A 12,600-nucleotide genomic window follows, 5' to 3' on the forward strand; every position below is an offset into this window, starting at 1 on the left:
TAACTTTTTCATGTTTTTCCCGGTACCTACGTAGATTATACAGACTTTCGTCCAATTGCCAGGATCATTCGACACGGTGATCCTCAGATAGATGAATCGTTTGAAACGCGCGCCAACCGACACGTAACTGTTATACACGCCGAGCTAACAATAGCCCAAATCTTTTCAATTTCGAACCGATAACTTCTATTTTCAACGGTTTTTGACCCATTTCAAACGCCACCCGTCGTCAACGATTAAAACAAACTTTAACGAGCGCGCCAAAATAACAGCTGCTCCTGCTTACCGTATACACGATATGTATAGGTATAGGCGGGTGTGCAAGTATATTTAAATCCCCATTTTGATTACACTAAAAACAGAATGAACAACACCCTGTTCTTGATGGTTTTCAGTCTAATTTCCAATTCGACTTAAATCACCGCCTCAACGTTATCCTATTTTTCTTTTCAGCGTGTATTTTTCTTTCTTCTTGAAACCCTGTTATATTATGCAAACAGATGCGTATATATCGTTTTATTATACATGCATAACTAAAGCATGTGATAACTAATAGATATTATTACGATTGTATTTCAGTTGCAAACTCTATTTTGTTTTTCTATCATTATAAGTTTTTATTATTCAAGCACAAACTTCTATAGGCCCAAAAAATTATCGCAGCCTTGTAGTACATTATTGTTTTTCAACTCAAGGAATTATACACCATACTTCTAGTACCTAGTAAACCAAAACTAATTGAGATAGTCAAAAGTCGAATTACCACGAATTAGACCAAATTTAATAGAATTAAAACGAGTTGTGTGTCAATTACTTTGATTTCTATTTAATTTGTTTTAATTCCGTTTTTGACATGCTCAACTCGCGTTGGCTTACTGGGTAGTCTCTTCGATGCATTTCTAGTGAATGTACAATTGCATGTTGGATGTTACACCCGTTATAATTACACTTGTATCTATAAAATAACCTTGTGAAAATATTTATATATACATATACACATGCTTACAAGAAATACAAATAATAATAAATTGTAATGACTTTTGTACCTTAACAATCCTTACTCCCAATTACATGTACATGTATCTCGTATTCACTTCTTCCATCAATCTACAATATTATTTTTTCTACATTTTTTATATATCAGTAGATTCTTCATTGACTTGACTCGGTGTAAATGCAATTGTGATTTTACAATAGTGATTGCAATAATAATTATAATAAGGTAGTATGAAAAGTAAATTACGGTTCATGCTTGCAGCTGCATGGTTTATATTGCTAAAAGTGATACTGAAAACTAGCCAATACCTGACGAATGTCGAAAAGAAGAACTAAAAGATTCAAAAGACCGTTTGTTTGTTGAAAACGTTGCAAAGATTCATAGATCAAAGAGAAGTGAGAATCAGACATAAAAGCGCTTGATCGAACATGAAAATACAAATGAATGCTAAAGTGACTAAAGAAAATATTTTGGTCGTTTAAGAAGCTGCAAATATTATGCGTAGATGATAATGTATTCATCCATTTAACTATATGTTTAGTTAGTTCTGGAATCAGAGAACCTGGTGCGTTAATGGAAGCTGGCATTTCAGCTGCTGTTGTGAATGTAAATAACCAGATTCACTAATACGCAGCTAGCCGATGTATGAATGTGTTTTAGGTATGCTTTAAAGAAAATCATAAAATAAAATATGTCTCAGATAGAAAATGTCATATCTGCGCTTGTGAGAACGCCACGAAAATTTTCTAACAAATGTTTTTTAATTTCATTTCCAAGTTTATGCAATTTGTCTTTTTCTCAGCCAGATATTATGAAGGTACAGGTCAAGCAGTTACCTTGGAATGCAGTTATTGTACAGCAATACGTCCGCAGTATGAATTCATCAACAATTATTATACGTACATCAGACTCTTTTAACCCTTTGATTGCTGAATTAATATATAATCACTGTTCAGACGTGTCTTGACCTCACTTTTAAGATGTTAATGTAGCAAATATTTACAACATCACAAATTTTTATCATTATTATGTCTATGAGTCAATGTCTTCCTAAACAGATTAAGTTTAAAAATTATTCTGTACCTAGTGATGATACAAAATCAAAAGAAATGCCATTTCTCATGGCACAATTTGCCGATATTTTTCGCCAATTGACTGATATTGCAGGATTTGTGCGAAAAAATCACGCCGCAAAGTGTGAAGGAGTGTTAGACAAGTAAAGTTTCGGTCATTCTTTTTTCACTATTATAACGTTGGTTCTCTTCTGAATTATAGGCGATCGTTTGACCAGTATGAAATTTCAAGTGGAAATATTAGAAATTGATCAATGTGACAGATGTTGTGATCAATATATAGGTATCAGAGCCTGGCCTAAAGTAAACTTTGAAGATCAAGTTCGAAAATACCTAACTTGCATTGAAATTTGAAAGATAAACGATAATGTGTACACGAGTAATTATAAAATACTACAAATATATAACCCATTATGCTTTTTTACTGCATTGAAACCATTTTGAGACTATACAACTAAAAATACTTTACCTGCCTAAAAACTCTTTAAGACGTTGTATTATCATAATGGTAAACTATAGGTATAGGTATGACGTATTTCCTTATATTTTGAATATAAAATCAGTAATCTGCAAATGATTAGAAAAAAGTAAACAAAAATTAATAACTATGAAACGTCAAACACCCACGTCATGGTATCAAGCTGTTTCTCTGTTTGTTGACCTTTCCTTTTTTTTCACCGAAGGTCAATTTATACCCCATGATATGTACCGCATAGACTTGTCATACATACAGAGTTCATGCATAATAACGAATCAAAATGAGGGCGATAAATAGATCGCGATGAATATTAGCTATTCAAAGGAATCGATTTATCATTAGCTTCATAACCCATATGATAATCTTCAGTCTTTCATCTGGCGTACGTGCTCACGTAAAAACTGCATAAAATCTACGATGACAGTGGAAAGAGAGGCATCAATTACTCGTTTTGGCAGCCACCCTTTCAAGTTTGTGTTCAACAACCACGTGAATTTGCAACGCAAGTTTTCCTCACCCTCCAAAGGCTCCATTGCCCAGCACCCAACACCATTCTCGCCCCTGATTAAACAATTTCAGTTACATTTGAAATAAAAAATTATGTGATATCAGATTTTTGCTTAACTCAATGTGGTACATATACTCACCGCGTGAAATTCTTACGGGGTGGAATGTGAGGAAATGGTATAGAAACCCCGGCACTAATAAGACACGAATTTCGTTCTCCGTAACATCTTAAAACTACAAAATCTCTCGCTCCCACGATTCCGCCGCCGTGCGGCATTGTCACCTGATATATTATGTCGGTCTGCTCGTCTATCATCTGTTTGATAAATAAAGATTCAAAGCATTTCTTCGAATTCACTTAAACAAGAGAGCAACAGTAGAATGAAAATTGATATACATGAGAGCTTAGGGAAGAAAACCAACCAACTCACTTGGATCTTTTTTGACTCTGCCAAGTGCTTATTCCACGTTGGAGTGTTTTCAATATTTTCGAATAATTCTTGCAGCAGCTCATGCGCCGAGATGTCAATTATTCCCTAAAAGTTGGAAAAAGAACTTTAGTGTGAATTATAAAATTCCCATGTTCTTAAATGTTGGAAGAAGAACTTACGGTGATCTTCATTATTTTTCCATCAGGTTTGGGAAGATGCATCGACGATATTGTGTCCCCGTCAGCAGTTTCTTGTTCTATAACCCAATCAGGACTGCTAAGTAGTTCCCATGACCGATCTATTATCTCGGCTCCAATTTTTTGGTATTCTTCAATCTTAAGGTAAGAAAATAAGCAGTATGAAGAAAACGTAACTAATTTGGTATTGAAAAAATGTACTAAATCTTGTTTAGACTAACTGCGACATCATTTTTATTATGTATTGTTCGTCTATTCAACCGCAATGTAACTCCCATGCAAGATTTACATTTGGAAATTTTGTATAACTAAATACCACTTTTGAGAAAAGAAAAATAAAAAATTTCAATGCTTTTGAATCTCCTTTCATACTACTGGTCGGGGATCATTTTGACAGTCATTTATGATGCACTTGATAAGAATAAACAACGCTGAAATAGCAGGGTAATTGAGATATTGAACAAAGTGTTTTTGTGCCTTCCTAGTAATTGTAATACATAATACGTGAATATCAATTTCTACATTTGCTAACAGATGATGACTAACAAAATGTCATGCCCCTAAAAGGAGTAATTCAACAGATACCTAAGGTGCACAATAAAAGCGATTAAATGGAGCAGAGATCACAGCTGTCTATGAATCAGTCTTTGCTCCATTGTTCAAACTTAGACGAGTGAATGGTTTGTAAAGAATTTCAAGAAATACTTGCAAGGCAAAATTATTATCCTCTGTATTAACGGTAGAAGTTTAACACCGCAAGTAAAAGTAATGTAATCAATTTTTTTGCCCTGCCTTTCATGATCAAAACACAAGAAAGAAAAATGCTGACAAGATGACATCAACCATACATCTTCTTAGAATTCATTCTTCCTAACTTACTTTATTATGGCTGGCATTATCTATGTCATCCTTATCCTTGTACTTTTCTTTTTTGTGATCGCTATGTTCCAACATTTTATGATTTCGATCACCAAAGAAGAAGCCTTTCAGAAGCTTCATGCTGTATGTAGCGAGCACAACTGTTGGTAACAGCTTGACGATGATCAAAACTGTAGATACGCTTGTAACGGACTAACTCTCAATATAATACACTGTCAATTACACTTTAATATTTTTTCACGTTGCTTTGTAGCACCTGTTTCACATGCACATATACTGTCATCGGTTACACTGAACCAAGGTCATGTGACGATCGTTAATGAGATGCTTTAAACTGATAACTAAAAAGAAAAAATTATATTTTCAGAATCCACGGAATTGATCTGGCTTCAAAGCGAACTGACAAGAAATATTTTCAATACAAATATGTCATGATCACTGGAATATAGCTAATCTTAGAGATTCATTTTTTAAACTCCTATTTAACTAATAAACGAAAAAATTGTTTTATTAGATAAAGTTTGCTTTTGTAGAAACCAGTACAATATTTCGGATTTTAACAAAAGTTACCTATTTGCTAAAACATTTATTGTAAATAACAATGTACGCTTGTACTTTTTTTATGTTTATGTGAACTTTTTCGTAACAAACCCTAAACGTAATCCTCTATCCTGCTCTTATTATACTGCCCCTGATAATTATCAAAGTGCAAAGTCCATCGCATCTTAGTGAAAACGTTCTCCTTGTTCTTCTGAATAGGCACCCATATTATAATCAACGTAAAAAAAAAACAAAAGCAAACTTTATAAACAATAAATCAAGATTTTGGTTATTATTCAATGTATAGAATCAAAATTCATGTATTTAAATATAAACTCAAAAAATAAATTTTTTTGGTTGACCAGTGTTATACTTCAATCTCAATAAACAAAAAACCTATATAATTGGCTCTTTTTTTGTAATAAATAGTCATTCACTAATCTTTACTCTGAACTTTTTTTGCACAGATATGCATTGATTGTACACACGCAAGCTTTTTCTAGAATTTTCGTATTAAGTTACAAAAATATTTTAGATCGGAAAACAAGTTCTTAACACGAAAACTAAGTGTGTCTGATAGGCTATATGCTTTCACTTGTTCACCGTACTCAGCAATAATGCAAGTGAAACTTCTAAGCTAATCCAAATACTCGCAAGGCCCTGTTACCACCATGGCATTAGTCAGAACCCCCAGACGCGTCGTGGACCAATAAGTAAATGAAGAAGTGGGGAGGGATATGACGACAATGCCTACTTTTGCAGACAAATTGTCCCGGCTGGAGCAGATCCAGATTAAGAGACTCTGGTGTTATGTGTGATTTATTATTACGATTACTGATATTCTCTATTAGCTTGCTTTGCACAAATTTTTCGATGGGAGTTATCTCAACACCAGAACAAGGACCAATTGATAAAATGGTGTAACGTTGATATACTGAAGTTTCTACCAACCTTTTCCGGGGTTAACTTGGGCAGTATTGGTCGGATGAAATGGTCTGACGATATTGTTCTCCCTGCAGCTAATGTGCCTCTCCCATCTTCATCGTCATCTGAATGCTCTGGCGTCTCCATTGGAGAATAAAAATTACCAACGCTTTCTGTGTAGTGAGAAAGTGGGCCAGACAAAAATTGTTGCAGAAGCGGTGCTCTTTCTGATCCTGCAGAACCTGGTTGAAAATATTTTTTTTCGGAAATTACGGTTCTTTGTACTATCAGGTTGAAAAGAGCACTTACAAGATTTATATCGCATGGACCAAGAGCTCGTTAATTAATTGTACAGTCACTTTTGTCCAATGCAATAACTTTTGGAAAGTAAAAGAATTCGAGAATTTGTAACTCACCTATAAGCCAATCTCTAGCCTGCGTTTCTTGAGGGATTACCCGAAAGTCGAAGAACCAAGCTTCGCTCCATGCCAGCACAAATGATGAGAGAATGAGCAGCACCACAAATACGGACAGGTTACTCGCAGACCACTAAAATAATTGCCAACACTAAATATCATCAACAATAAATAACGATATACATCAAATTCTTAAAGGAATTATTCTACATTTTAATTTAGTTACCAGCAAGTCATGAGATTGAACAAAAAAAAATTTAGATTGGCAAGGAATCTAGCACTATACATCATACTTTTATTATTTCTAAATTGAAACATTAATTTCACTTACGTCAAAAAAAAATACTTTGGCGATGAGAAAAGCGCACGTTGTTGCGGTTGATAGCTACAGGGAAAATAAGTAGTGTAGTATTTCTCACATCCAATTTTAAGTTCGAATACATATATAAACGTATATTATAAAAGAGAATATGAGGTAGTGATGTTTTTTTTTTTACATAAATATAATAATTGAGAAATTCTATGATGACAGCAGATCAGCGTCCTGGAGTATGATCGGATAAAAAAATTAATTCGTACTTTTTATTTTACTAATTTGTGGTTTAAGGTGAACAACTTTAGAACTAGTGACATTTGCTAAATTGCACTAAACAAGGAAATAGAAATCGAGCAAACTGCTGCAATGATCTACCATTGAAAAATTTATTCTAGATACATCAGTTCTTCAATGACTTCTTTATTTTCGTTTTTATTTAAACGTACGTAACATTAATCTTTGTCATACCGTATATCATATTGAATCAAATCACTTACAGCTATGATTATCCAATGGTTAATGTACAAAAGTCCATAAAATAGAAGCAAGACAGTGAACCTAGAGACAGCAGCCATCTTTAAAAGAAAAAACAAAGAAAGAGAACAAATTATCACATATGTAGCTCCATCATTTTAAAAAATAAATGAACATGCAGAACTAGACCTAGTTACAGGTATATTCTGTAAAAATAGTACAGCAAAATCATGTCAAATACCTACCACTAGATCAAATAGAGAAGTCTTGATGTTGTAGTGAATAACTTGATTCACAAATGCGTTTTTTATGTTGTCTCCACTAAACTGGAATAAATGGAAAACATTCGAGTATTAATAGGTAAGTTTCTGAGAATTGATTAGATTAGACAAGTAATTTTGACAGTCTGTTCGCTCGATCATGCAATCAGAGTTTCTTGAAACTTACCATTGTGCAAATGAGCCACATGAGGCAAGTGAATAATACGTCAAACGTGATGAATAGGCAAAAGAACCTCCTGACATTGGACATTCTTCCCTGGTGTCTGGTCCCTGCGATGAGATCTTCACTAAGCACTACATCGGATGCTCGGTTGATGCTGTGCTGGGTGAAAGAGCTTCTTTGGGATTGTAGTGATCTGTTCAACAGCGCCTCGGCAGCTGCTCTAATTCTCCGTTCGTCATCGATCATCGTAGGCTTTATTCTTACCCATAAGAGAGAAACGGTCTCCACAGTTTAGCGAAGAAGCTGAGACGATGTGTTTCCAGTAAGATTACGCATTTTATGAAAGGATAATTTTTTAACCAAACATTTTAAACAGCGCGTAGTATTTACGATATTTTGAGTGACGTTTCAAAAAAAACATAACCTCCAATTTCGAATTTGTAAGTTCACAATTCCCGTGGAAAGAGCCGCGCCCGGTACATAGTAATGGAATTGGGTGGCTGCAGAGGCTGCAGAAAGTGGAAGACGGAGTGGTTTCGCTTTATCGTTGTATCGGGAAACAAATCACATGCGGAAAAAAACAAGCCTTTGTTTTCCCAGTCTTAACTATGAATATCTCACCTTGTCTGATGTTGACGGTGAAGGACAACAACGGCGAAATGGTGCTAGGTTAACAGTATATCGAACGTTGGATCCTCTGTAACGTAGTTTACTTAGTCGAGCGGAAAGATGCTCGAGGCGTGCGATGCTATCTCACATTATTCTTTGAACTGAATCATTTTTAAACTCCAACCAACAAGGCGCTTTGTATGCATCCGTGGTGTGCAATTTTTCTTCTGTCAGATCGAAAACTTGTCGCCATATTGAATCTAACATCTATCTTTCGTTTTGTCTTTTTGTTAAGATAATTCCTGTCCGATTCATTCAATTATTTAACGAGCGCGTTAAGGAGACTCTCGAACAGCTGATTCTATTGACGGTCATTGACAGTTGGTTGTGGCAATGTTGGTAATACATGCACGCGTCGCCAGCCGTTTAAAGTCTGAAGGCAATTCGCCTGACACTGTATCAGACAAGAATTTCAGCCTTCAGATATGAGACGCGGATGGAGTGTGAGTTGAAAATCTTGCATCGAATTGTAAGAAATATTACCGAACAAATAACGCCACTTTCCGACAGTAATAACTGGTATTAATTATCAAACAATTTGATCTACCACTGTAAAAGTAGTTTTTTCACACGCCAGGTGGTGACAAAGTCAATTTGATCGCGGCGTCATTCCTGGCAGAGATTTGAAGTAGGCTACAGAGTTTGCGTCAATTTTGAACAAAATTGTTTTATTTACTTCGCTGATGTTGTGTGAAGTGATAGTATATTTGATTTTTGGAAGTTTTTCTAGAGAATTTCCCCGATCTTCGTGAATCGTCGACATTCTGCAATCAACTGTGGTATCTAGAATTATAACCACGTACATGCACACACTCTAGTCGGGCGTTACGTCACTAGCAGCTGACTGCAGAAGTGAATTTGAAGCAATGGCGTCCCAAGCCTCACCGCACAAGCCGAAAGATCTGCATTTACCCCTATCCCGAGTGAAAACAATAATGAAAAGTTCTCCATACGTTGAGACCGTCGGACAGGACTGTTTATTCCTTGTTGCCAAAGCAACGGTACGACAATATGCTCTATTCGATTAACGAAGCCCACAACTCTCAAGTACCGCGCCAAGTGGCTAGGCAACCGGCAGATGCCTTTTTTTTCTTTAATACCGCGGGAATTTCAAATGGGTGAGAACTCCGAAATACTTATATAAAATTATTGTTTTTCCTTTCATTTACAGGAACTATTTATTCACCATTTGACGGTTGAGGCCCACCGTCAAGGAAACAAGAGTGGTAGTTTGGACTACAAGAACTTGGCTGAGGTTGTACAAACAAGCGAAACACTCGAATTCCTTCGGGAAATAGTACCACGGAAAATTACAGTGAGGGAATTCAAGGAGATGATGGCTAAAAAAAATCCAGTGTCATCTGACAGCAGCTCATCTGAAAGTTCATCTGACTCTGACAGTGACAGTGAATCGGATAGTACTTCTTCACACGACGACGGAGATAAGAAAAGAAATGGTAACGGGGATGCCAATGTTTCCAGTAGTTCGAGTGACGAGTCTGTTAATAAAGATGCCAGCAAAAAGGAGAATGGACAAAATCAATTGAGCAACAGTGAAGAAGATTCAAATGAGGGTTAGAAGTTTAAAAAGTTAGCTCTAAGATTGAATAATCATTAAGTTAGGTTTAGACACGATTATCTGGAGCAGAATCTGAGACAGCTGAAATTCAACTATATTTACGCAGAGAAATGAAATTTTCCCTAAATATATATAATGCACAAAGGAAAGGATATGGTTTACAACTAGGATTATCACAGTTAGATTCAGGGCACATTGAATTTTCTTCAAGTCAAATATTCCTGTGCAGATTTTTCTTCTATTGAGCTATTTAGCTCAAGTAATTTTCCAAACAGTCTGTATCTACTTAAACCATATTGTTTGCTTGAATTTAAATTATTGTATAACTTATTTTTAATTATTAAATAGTTACGTATACAATACCGAAAATTTTGTTCTCTTAACACGTTGGCTTGGTGTTAAAATTTTTTACAAAACTAGCTATTTATCTTTATTCAATAATTGCACAAGTTGTATCGTTGGATTATTTGGAATTTATTATTAAGTTGTTACTGCACTGTTATGGCAGAACTACATTACGAACATCTTATCGTAAGGAATAATAAAAACACATTAGGTTAAACTTCAATGAAGGAAAAAGTAATAAATTATGTCACTTTTATTATCCTACCTCGTATTATTAATTATTATCCATCAACTTAGGTAAATAAATGTGAACGGATAAAAAAAAATAAAAGAATTAAGGTGTTTAAACCATATGGGTAACACTGTAAATCGCTAAAAGGAACAAAAGTTTCTACAATTTCTGATATTATTCTTGATGAAGTTTTTTTGTTGGTAGAGCATCCATTGTGATGATGTAGTCTTCTTCATTAAGTTTTTTAGCCAAGAAATATATCTCAGCTAGTGCAATGATCAGAGCAAAAATTATACCCAGTAACAATCTAAATCCAAAGTCCAAATTACCAATAATTAATTCTATGCCAATAAAGCCAAACATAAATCCAGCAAGTACGGAAAAGATGAACTGGGCAACAGCGATGAGATGCCTATTCATTTCTTTCACTGAAACAAAATGTACCAGTGAATAACCATTGAAAAAATAGTCCACACTGAAATGAGAGATATTCAGATAAAACTAGAAGAAAAGTTAAGACATTTTCCTCACTTTGGTAGGCGATTGTGTCCTCAGGAAAATTTTTCCTTACTGAGTCAATGTTCTTAGTCATAGCTCGATAATCCCGACTATTTTGTTGAAGTATCAATTTCTGAATTCTAGCCTCGAGCTCGGGATTTCTAGGGGTCACTTCTGGCGCTGGGAGAATGATTTCAGAATTTTCCAAAAATTCGTGGATGTAGAATTTTTCGTCAGATGTTTTTCTCCACTCTATCAGATAATTGTTCAGCCATCTGACATCATCTAGTCTCAGCACAACATTTGGCCGCTGTTTCTTAGTTGAATTTTTTAGCGTAGTTATGCCATCTGGTGCTTTTTCTACATCAGTTACTTTTTTCACTATAAACTCTATCAAAGCAGCACCAGGTTTGATTGTTATCAGAGGATTTTTGATCGGTCCTACAGGCATTGTGACTTCTTGTTTTAGAAATCAGGGCAAAATGGGGTTGGAAGTGGGAAAAGAGATATATATATATATATATATATATATATATGTGTGTGTGTGTAGAACAATAACAGGATTTTCAAATATTTATCTGGGTTGGAATGAAGTTTATCTTTTCTTTATCACAGTTCAATATCTGAGTGTTACAGAAGGCAGGAATACAAGGGAATAGAAACGAACGAAGGATTGATTAAAAAAACACTAAGGAGAAATGTGCAACTTTTCTTCCAAGTCGGTGTAAAATTCTCTCAGCTCTTCTTCTTTTTCCTCAAAAGTTTTGTCCACTTTCTCGCACTTGTCGCTCATGTCATTGATGAACTTTAGCCACTGGGCTTTTCTGGCCTCTCGGTTCACTTGAAGTTTATTTTCCTACAAGCAATATGGTGGAATTTAAAGATATAAGCGTTTCCTTCAGCTAGTAATCAAATAGCAATTAATGAAAATCTCGTTTGTCTATGGCGATGATTGGTTATAGAATGCTCATTCCGGATCTTGCGGGGATCCTTGAGAAAAAATTGGTTCGTACGTGGTCTGTTTTGTCCTCTTTTTCAAGGACTCGTTGGCACATGCTAAGCGCAACATCCAAATTGGCTTTGAGGCTAGGCAAGTGGCAATCGCCGAGCTGTTCCGTACGGTCAAATTGACTCTGTCCAAGCTCAGTCGAGTACTCTAGGATTTTGAACAGCCGCTCCACTTCTCTGTCCCCTCGTTTTTCCTTGAAAAATCGATAAGTCAGTGAAAATACGACTCGTCCTCAGAATAGAATCTTATCAAGGAAAAACCCCAAGTAAAACAACGAACACACCTCAAACTCCCGAACGAAAAAGTTGATCTCGCCCTGGACGAACGGTCGATGGTCAAACAGTCGGCTCCAAATTTCACCAGCGTCTGAGGAAGACACGGGGTGATAGGGAGGGCAAGTATATGAAATGTGAAATATAAATTAGTCTTGGAAAATCCTGACAAACTGTTTGAAGCTTTGTAATTAATCGTACTACTTGTCACATGATCATCACACCTTTTGCCACCGACGCCATATTTATTCTTTCGTATGTCAATTGCTGTCACGTGAACGAATCGAACGGCTCGCGGTGCATCTTGGGGATTTCGACCG

General features: G+C 35.6%; 4 protein-coding genes across 5 annotated transcripts; 1 reads left to right on the forward strand and 3 right to left on the reverse strand.

The window, feature by feature from the left end:
- Positions 1-1,716: 1,716 nt before the first annotated feature.
- LOC107218834 (steroidogenic acute regulatory protein-like) lies at positions 1,717-8,435 on the reverse strand. 2 transcript variants are annotated; one of them, XM_046730177.1, is made up of 11 exons: positions 8,298-8,435; positions 7,680-7,935; positions 7,478-7,558; positions 7,256-7,333; positions 6,774-6,827; positions 6,443-6,575; positions 6,054-6,268; positions 3,666-3,821; positions 3,487-3,591; positions 3,196-3,371; positions 1,717-3,109 (listed from the first exon to the last, which is right to left on the reverse strand). In XM_046730177.1, exons 2-11 carry the CDS (start codon positions 7,920-7,922, stop codon positions 2,914-2,916), a joined length of 1,437 nt encoding a protein of 478 aa, XP_046586133.1. In that variant the 5' UTR covers positions 7,923-7,935; positions 8,298-8,435; the 3' UTR covers positions 1,717-2,913. The 2 variants fall into 2 exon arrangements, with proteins under 2 accessions (XP_046586133.1, XP_015512340.1); XM_015656854.2 differs by having other exon boundaries at positions 7,680-7,979.
- Positions 8,436-9,005: 570 nt separating this feature from the next.
- On the forward strand, positions 9,006-10,507 carry LOC107218835 (chromatin accessibility complex protein 1). Its single transcript, XM_015656855.2, has 2 exons — positions 9,006-9,346; positions 9,517-10,507. The coding sequence occupies exons 1-2, from the start codon at positions 9,212-9,214 to the stop codon at positions 9,922-9,924; spliced, it is 543 nt and encodes a 180-aa protein (XP_015512341.1). The 5' UTR covers positions 9,006-9,211; the 3' UTR covers positions 9,925-10,507.
- On the reverse strand, positions 10,378-11,463 carry LOC107218821 (transmembrane protein 199). Its single transcript, XM_015656839.2, has 2 exons — positions 11,033-11,463; positions 10,378-10,929 (listed from the first exon to the last, which is right to left on the reverse strand). The coding sequence occupies exons 1-2, from the start codon at positions 11,448-11,450 to the stop codon at positions 10,676-10,678; spliced, it is 672 nt and encodes a 223-aa protein (XP_015512325.2). The 5' UTR covers positions 11,451-11,463; the 3' UTR covers positions 10,378-10,675.
- A 125-nt stretch (positions 11,464-11,588) lies between these two features.
- Positions 11,589-12,538, reverse strand: LOC107218824 (biogenesis of lysosome-related organelles complex 1 subunit 5). The gene is made up of 4 exons (XM_015656841.2): positions 12,505-12,538; positions 12,292-12,374; positions 12,013-12,201; positions 11,589-11,855 (listed from the first exon to the last, which is right to left on the reverse strand). Exons 1-4 carry the CDS (start codon positions 12,521-12,523, stop codon positions 11,688-11,690), a joined length of 459 nt encoding a protein of 152 aa, XP_015512327.1. The 5' UTR covers positions 12,524-12,538; the 3' UTR covers positions 11,589-11,687.
- Positions 12,539-12,600: the final 62 nt, after the last annotated feature.

The sequence above is a fragment of the Neodiprion lecontei genome, chromosome 2 (assembly GCF_021901455.1).
Source record: "Neodiprion lecontei isolate iyNeoLeco1 chromosome 2, iyNeoLeco1.1, whole genome shotgun sequence".
Classification (NCBI taxonomy): Eukaryota; Metazoa; Arthropoda; class Insecta; order Hymenoptera; family Diprionidae; genus Neodiprion; species Neodiprion lecontei.

Coding starts and splice junctions, on each gene's coding strand:
- LOC107218824 (XM_015656841.2), bottom strand. Junction 12,202..12,291: donor TTTTCGTTCGGGAGTTTGAG/GTGTGTTCGTTG, acceptor CGATTTTTCAAG/GAAAAACGAGGGGACAGAGA. Junction 11,856..12,012: donor AAGAGGACAAAACAGACCAC/GTACGAACCAAT, acceptor TATTGCTTGTAG/GAAAATAAACTTCAAGTGAA.
- LOC107218835 (XM_015656855.2), top strand. CDS start 9,212: ATGGCGTCCCAAGCCTCACCGCACAAGCCGAAAGATCTGCATTTACCC. Junction 9,347..9,516: donor TCCTTGTTGCCAAAGCAACG/GTACGACAATAT, acceptor TTTCATTTACAG/GAACTATTTATTCACCATTT.
- LOC107218834 (XM_046730177.1), bottom strand. CDS start 7,922: ATGATCGATGACGAACGGAGAATTAGAGCAGCTGCCGAGGCGCTGTTG. Junction 6,576..6,773: donor CCAAAGTATTTTTTTTTGAC/GTAAGTGAAATT, acceptor CAATTATTTTAG/TGGTCTGCGAGTAACCTGTC. Junction 3,592..3,665: donor GAAAAATAATGAAGATCACC/GTAAGTTCTTCT, acceptor TCCAACTTTTAG/GGAATAATTGACATCTCGGC.
- LOC107218821 (XM_015656839.2), bottom strand. CDS start 11,450: ATGCCTGTAGGACCGATCAAAAATCCTCTGATAACAATCAAACCTGGT. Junction 10,930..11,032: donor GGACACAATCGCCTACCAAA/GTGAGGAAAATG, acceptor ATTTTGTTTCAG/TGAAAGAAATGAATAGGCAT.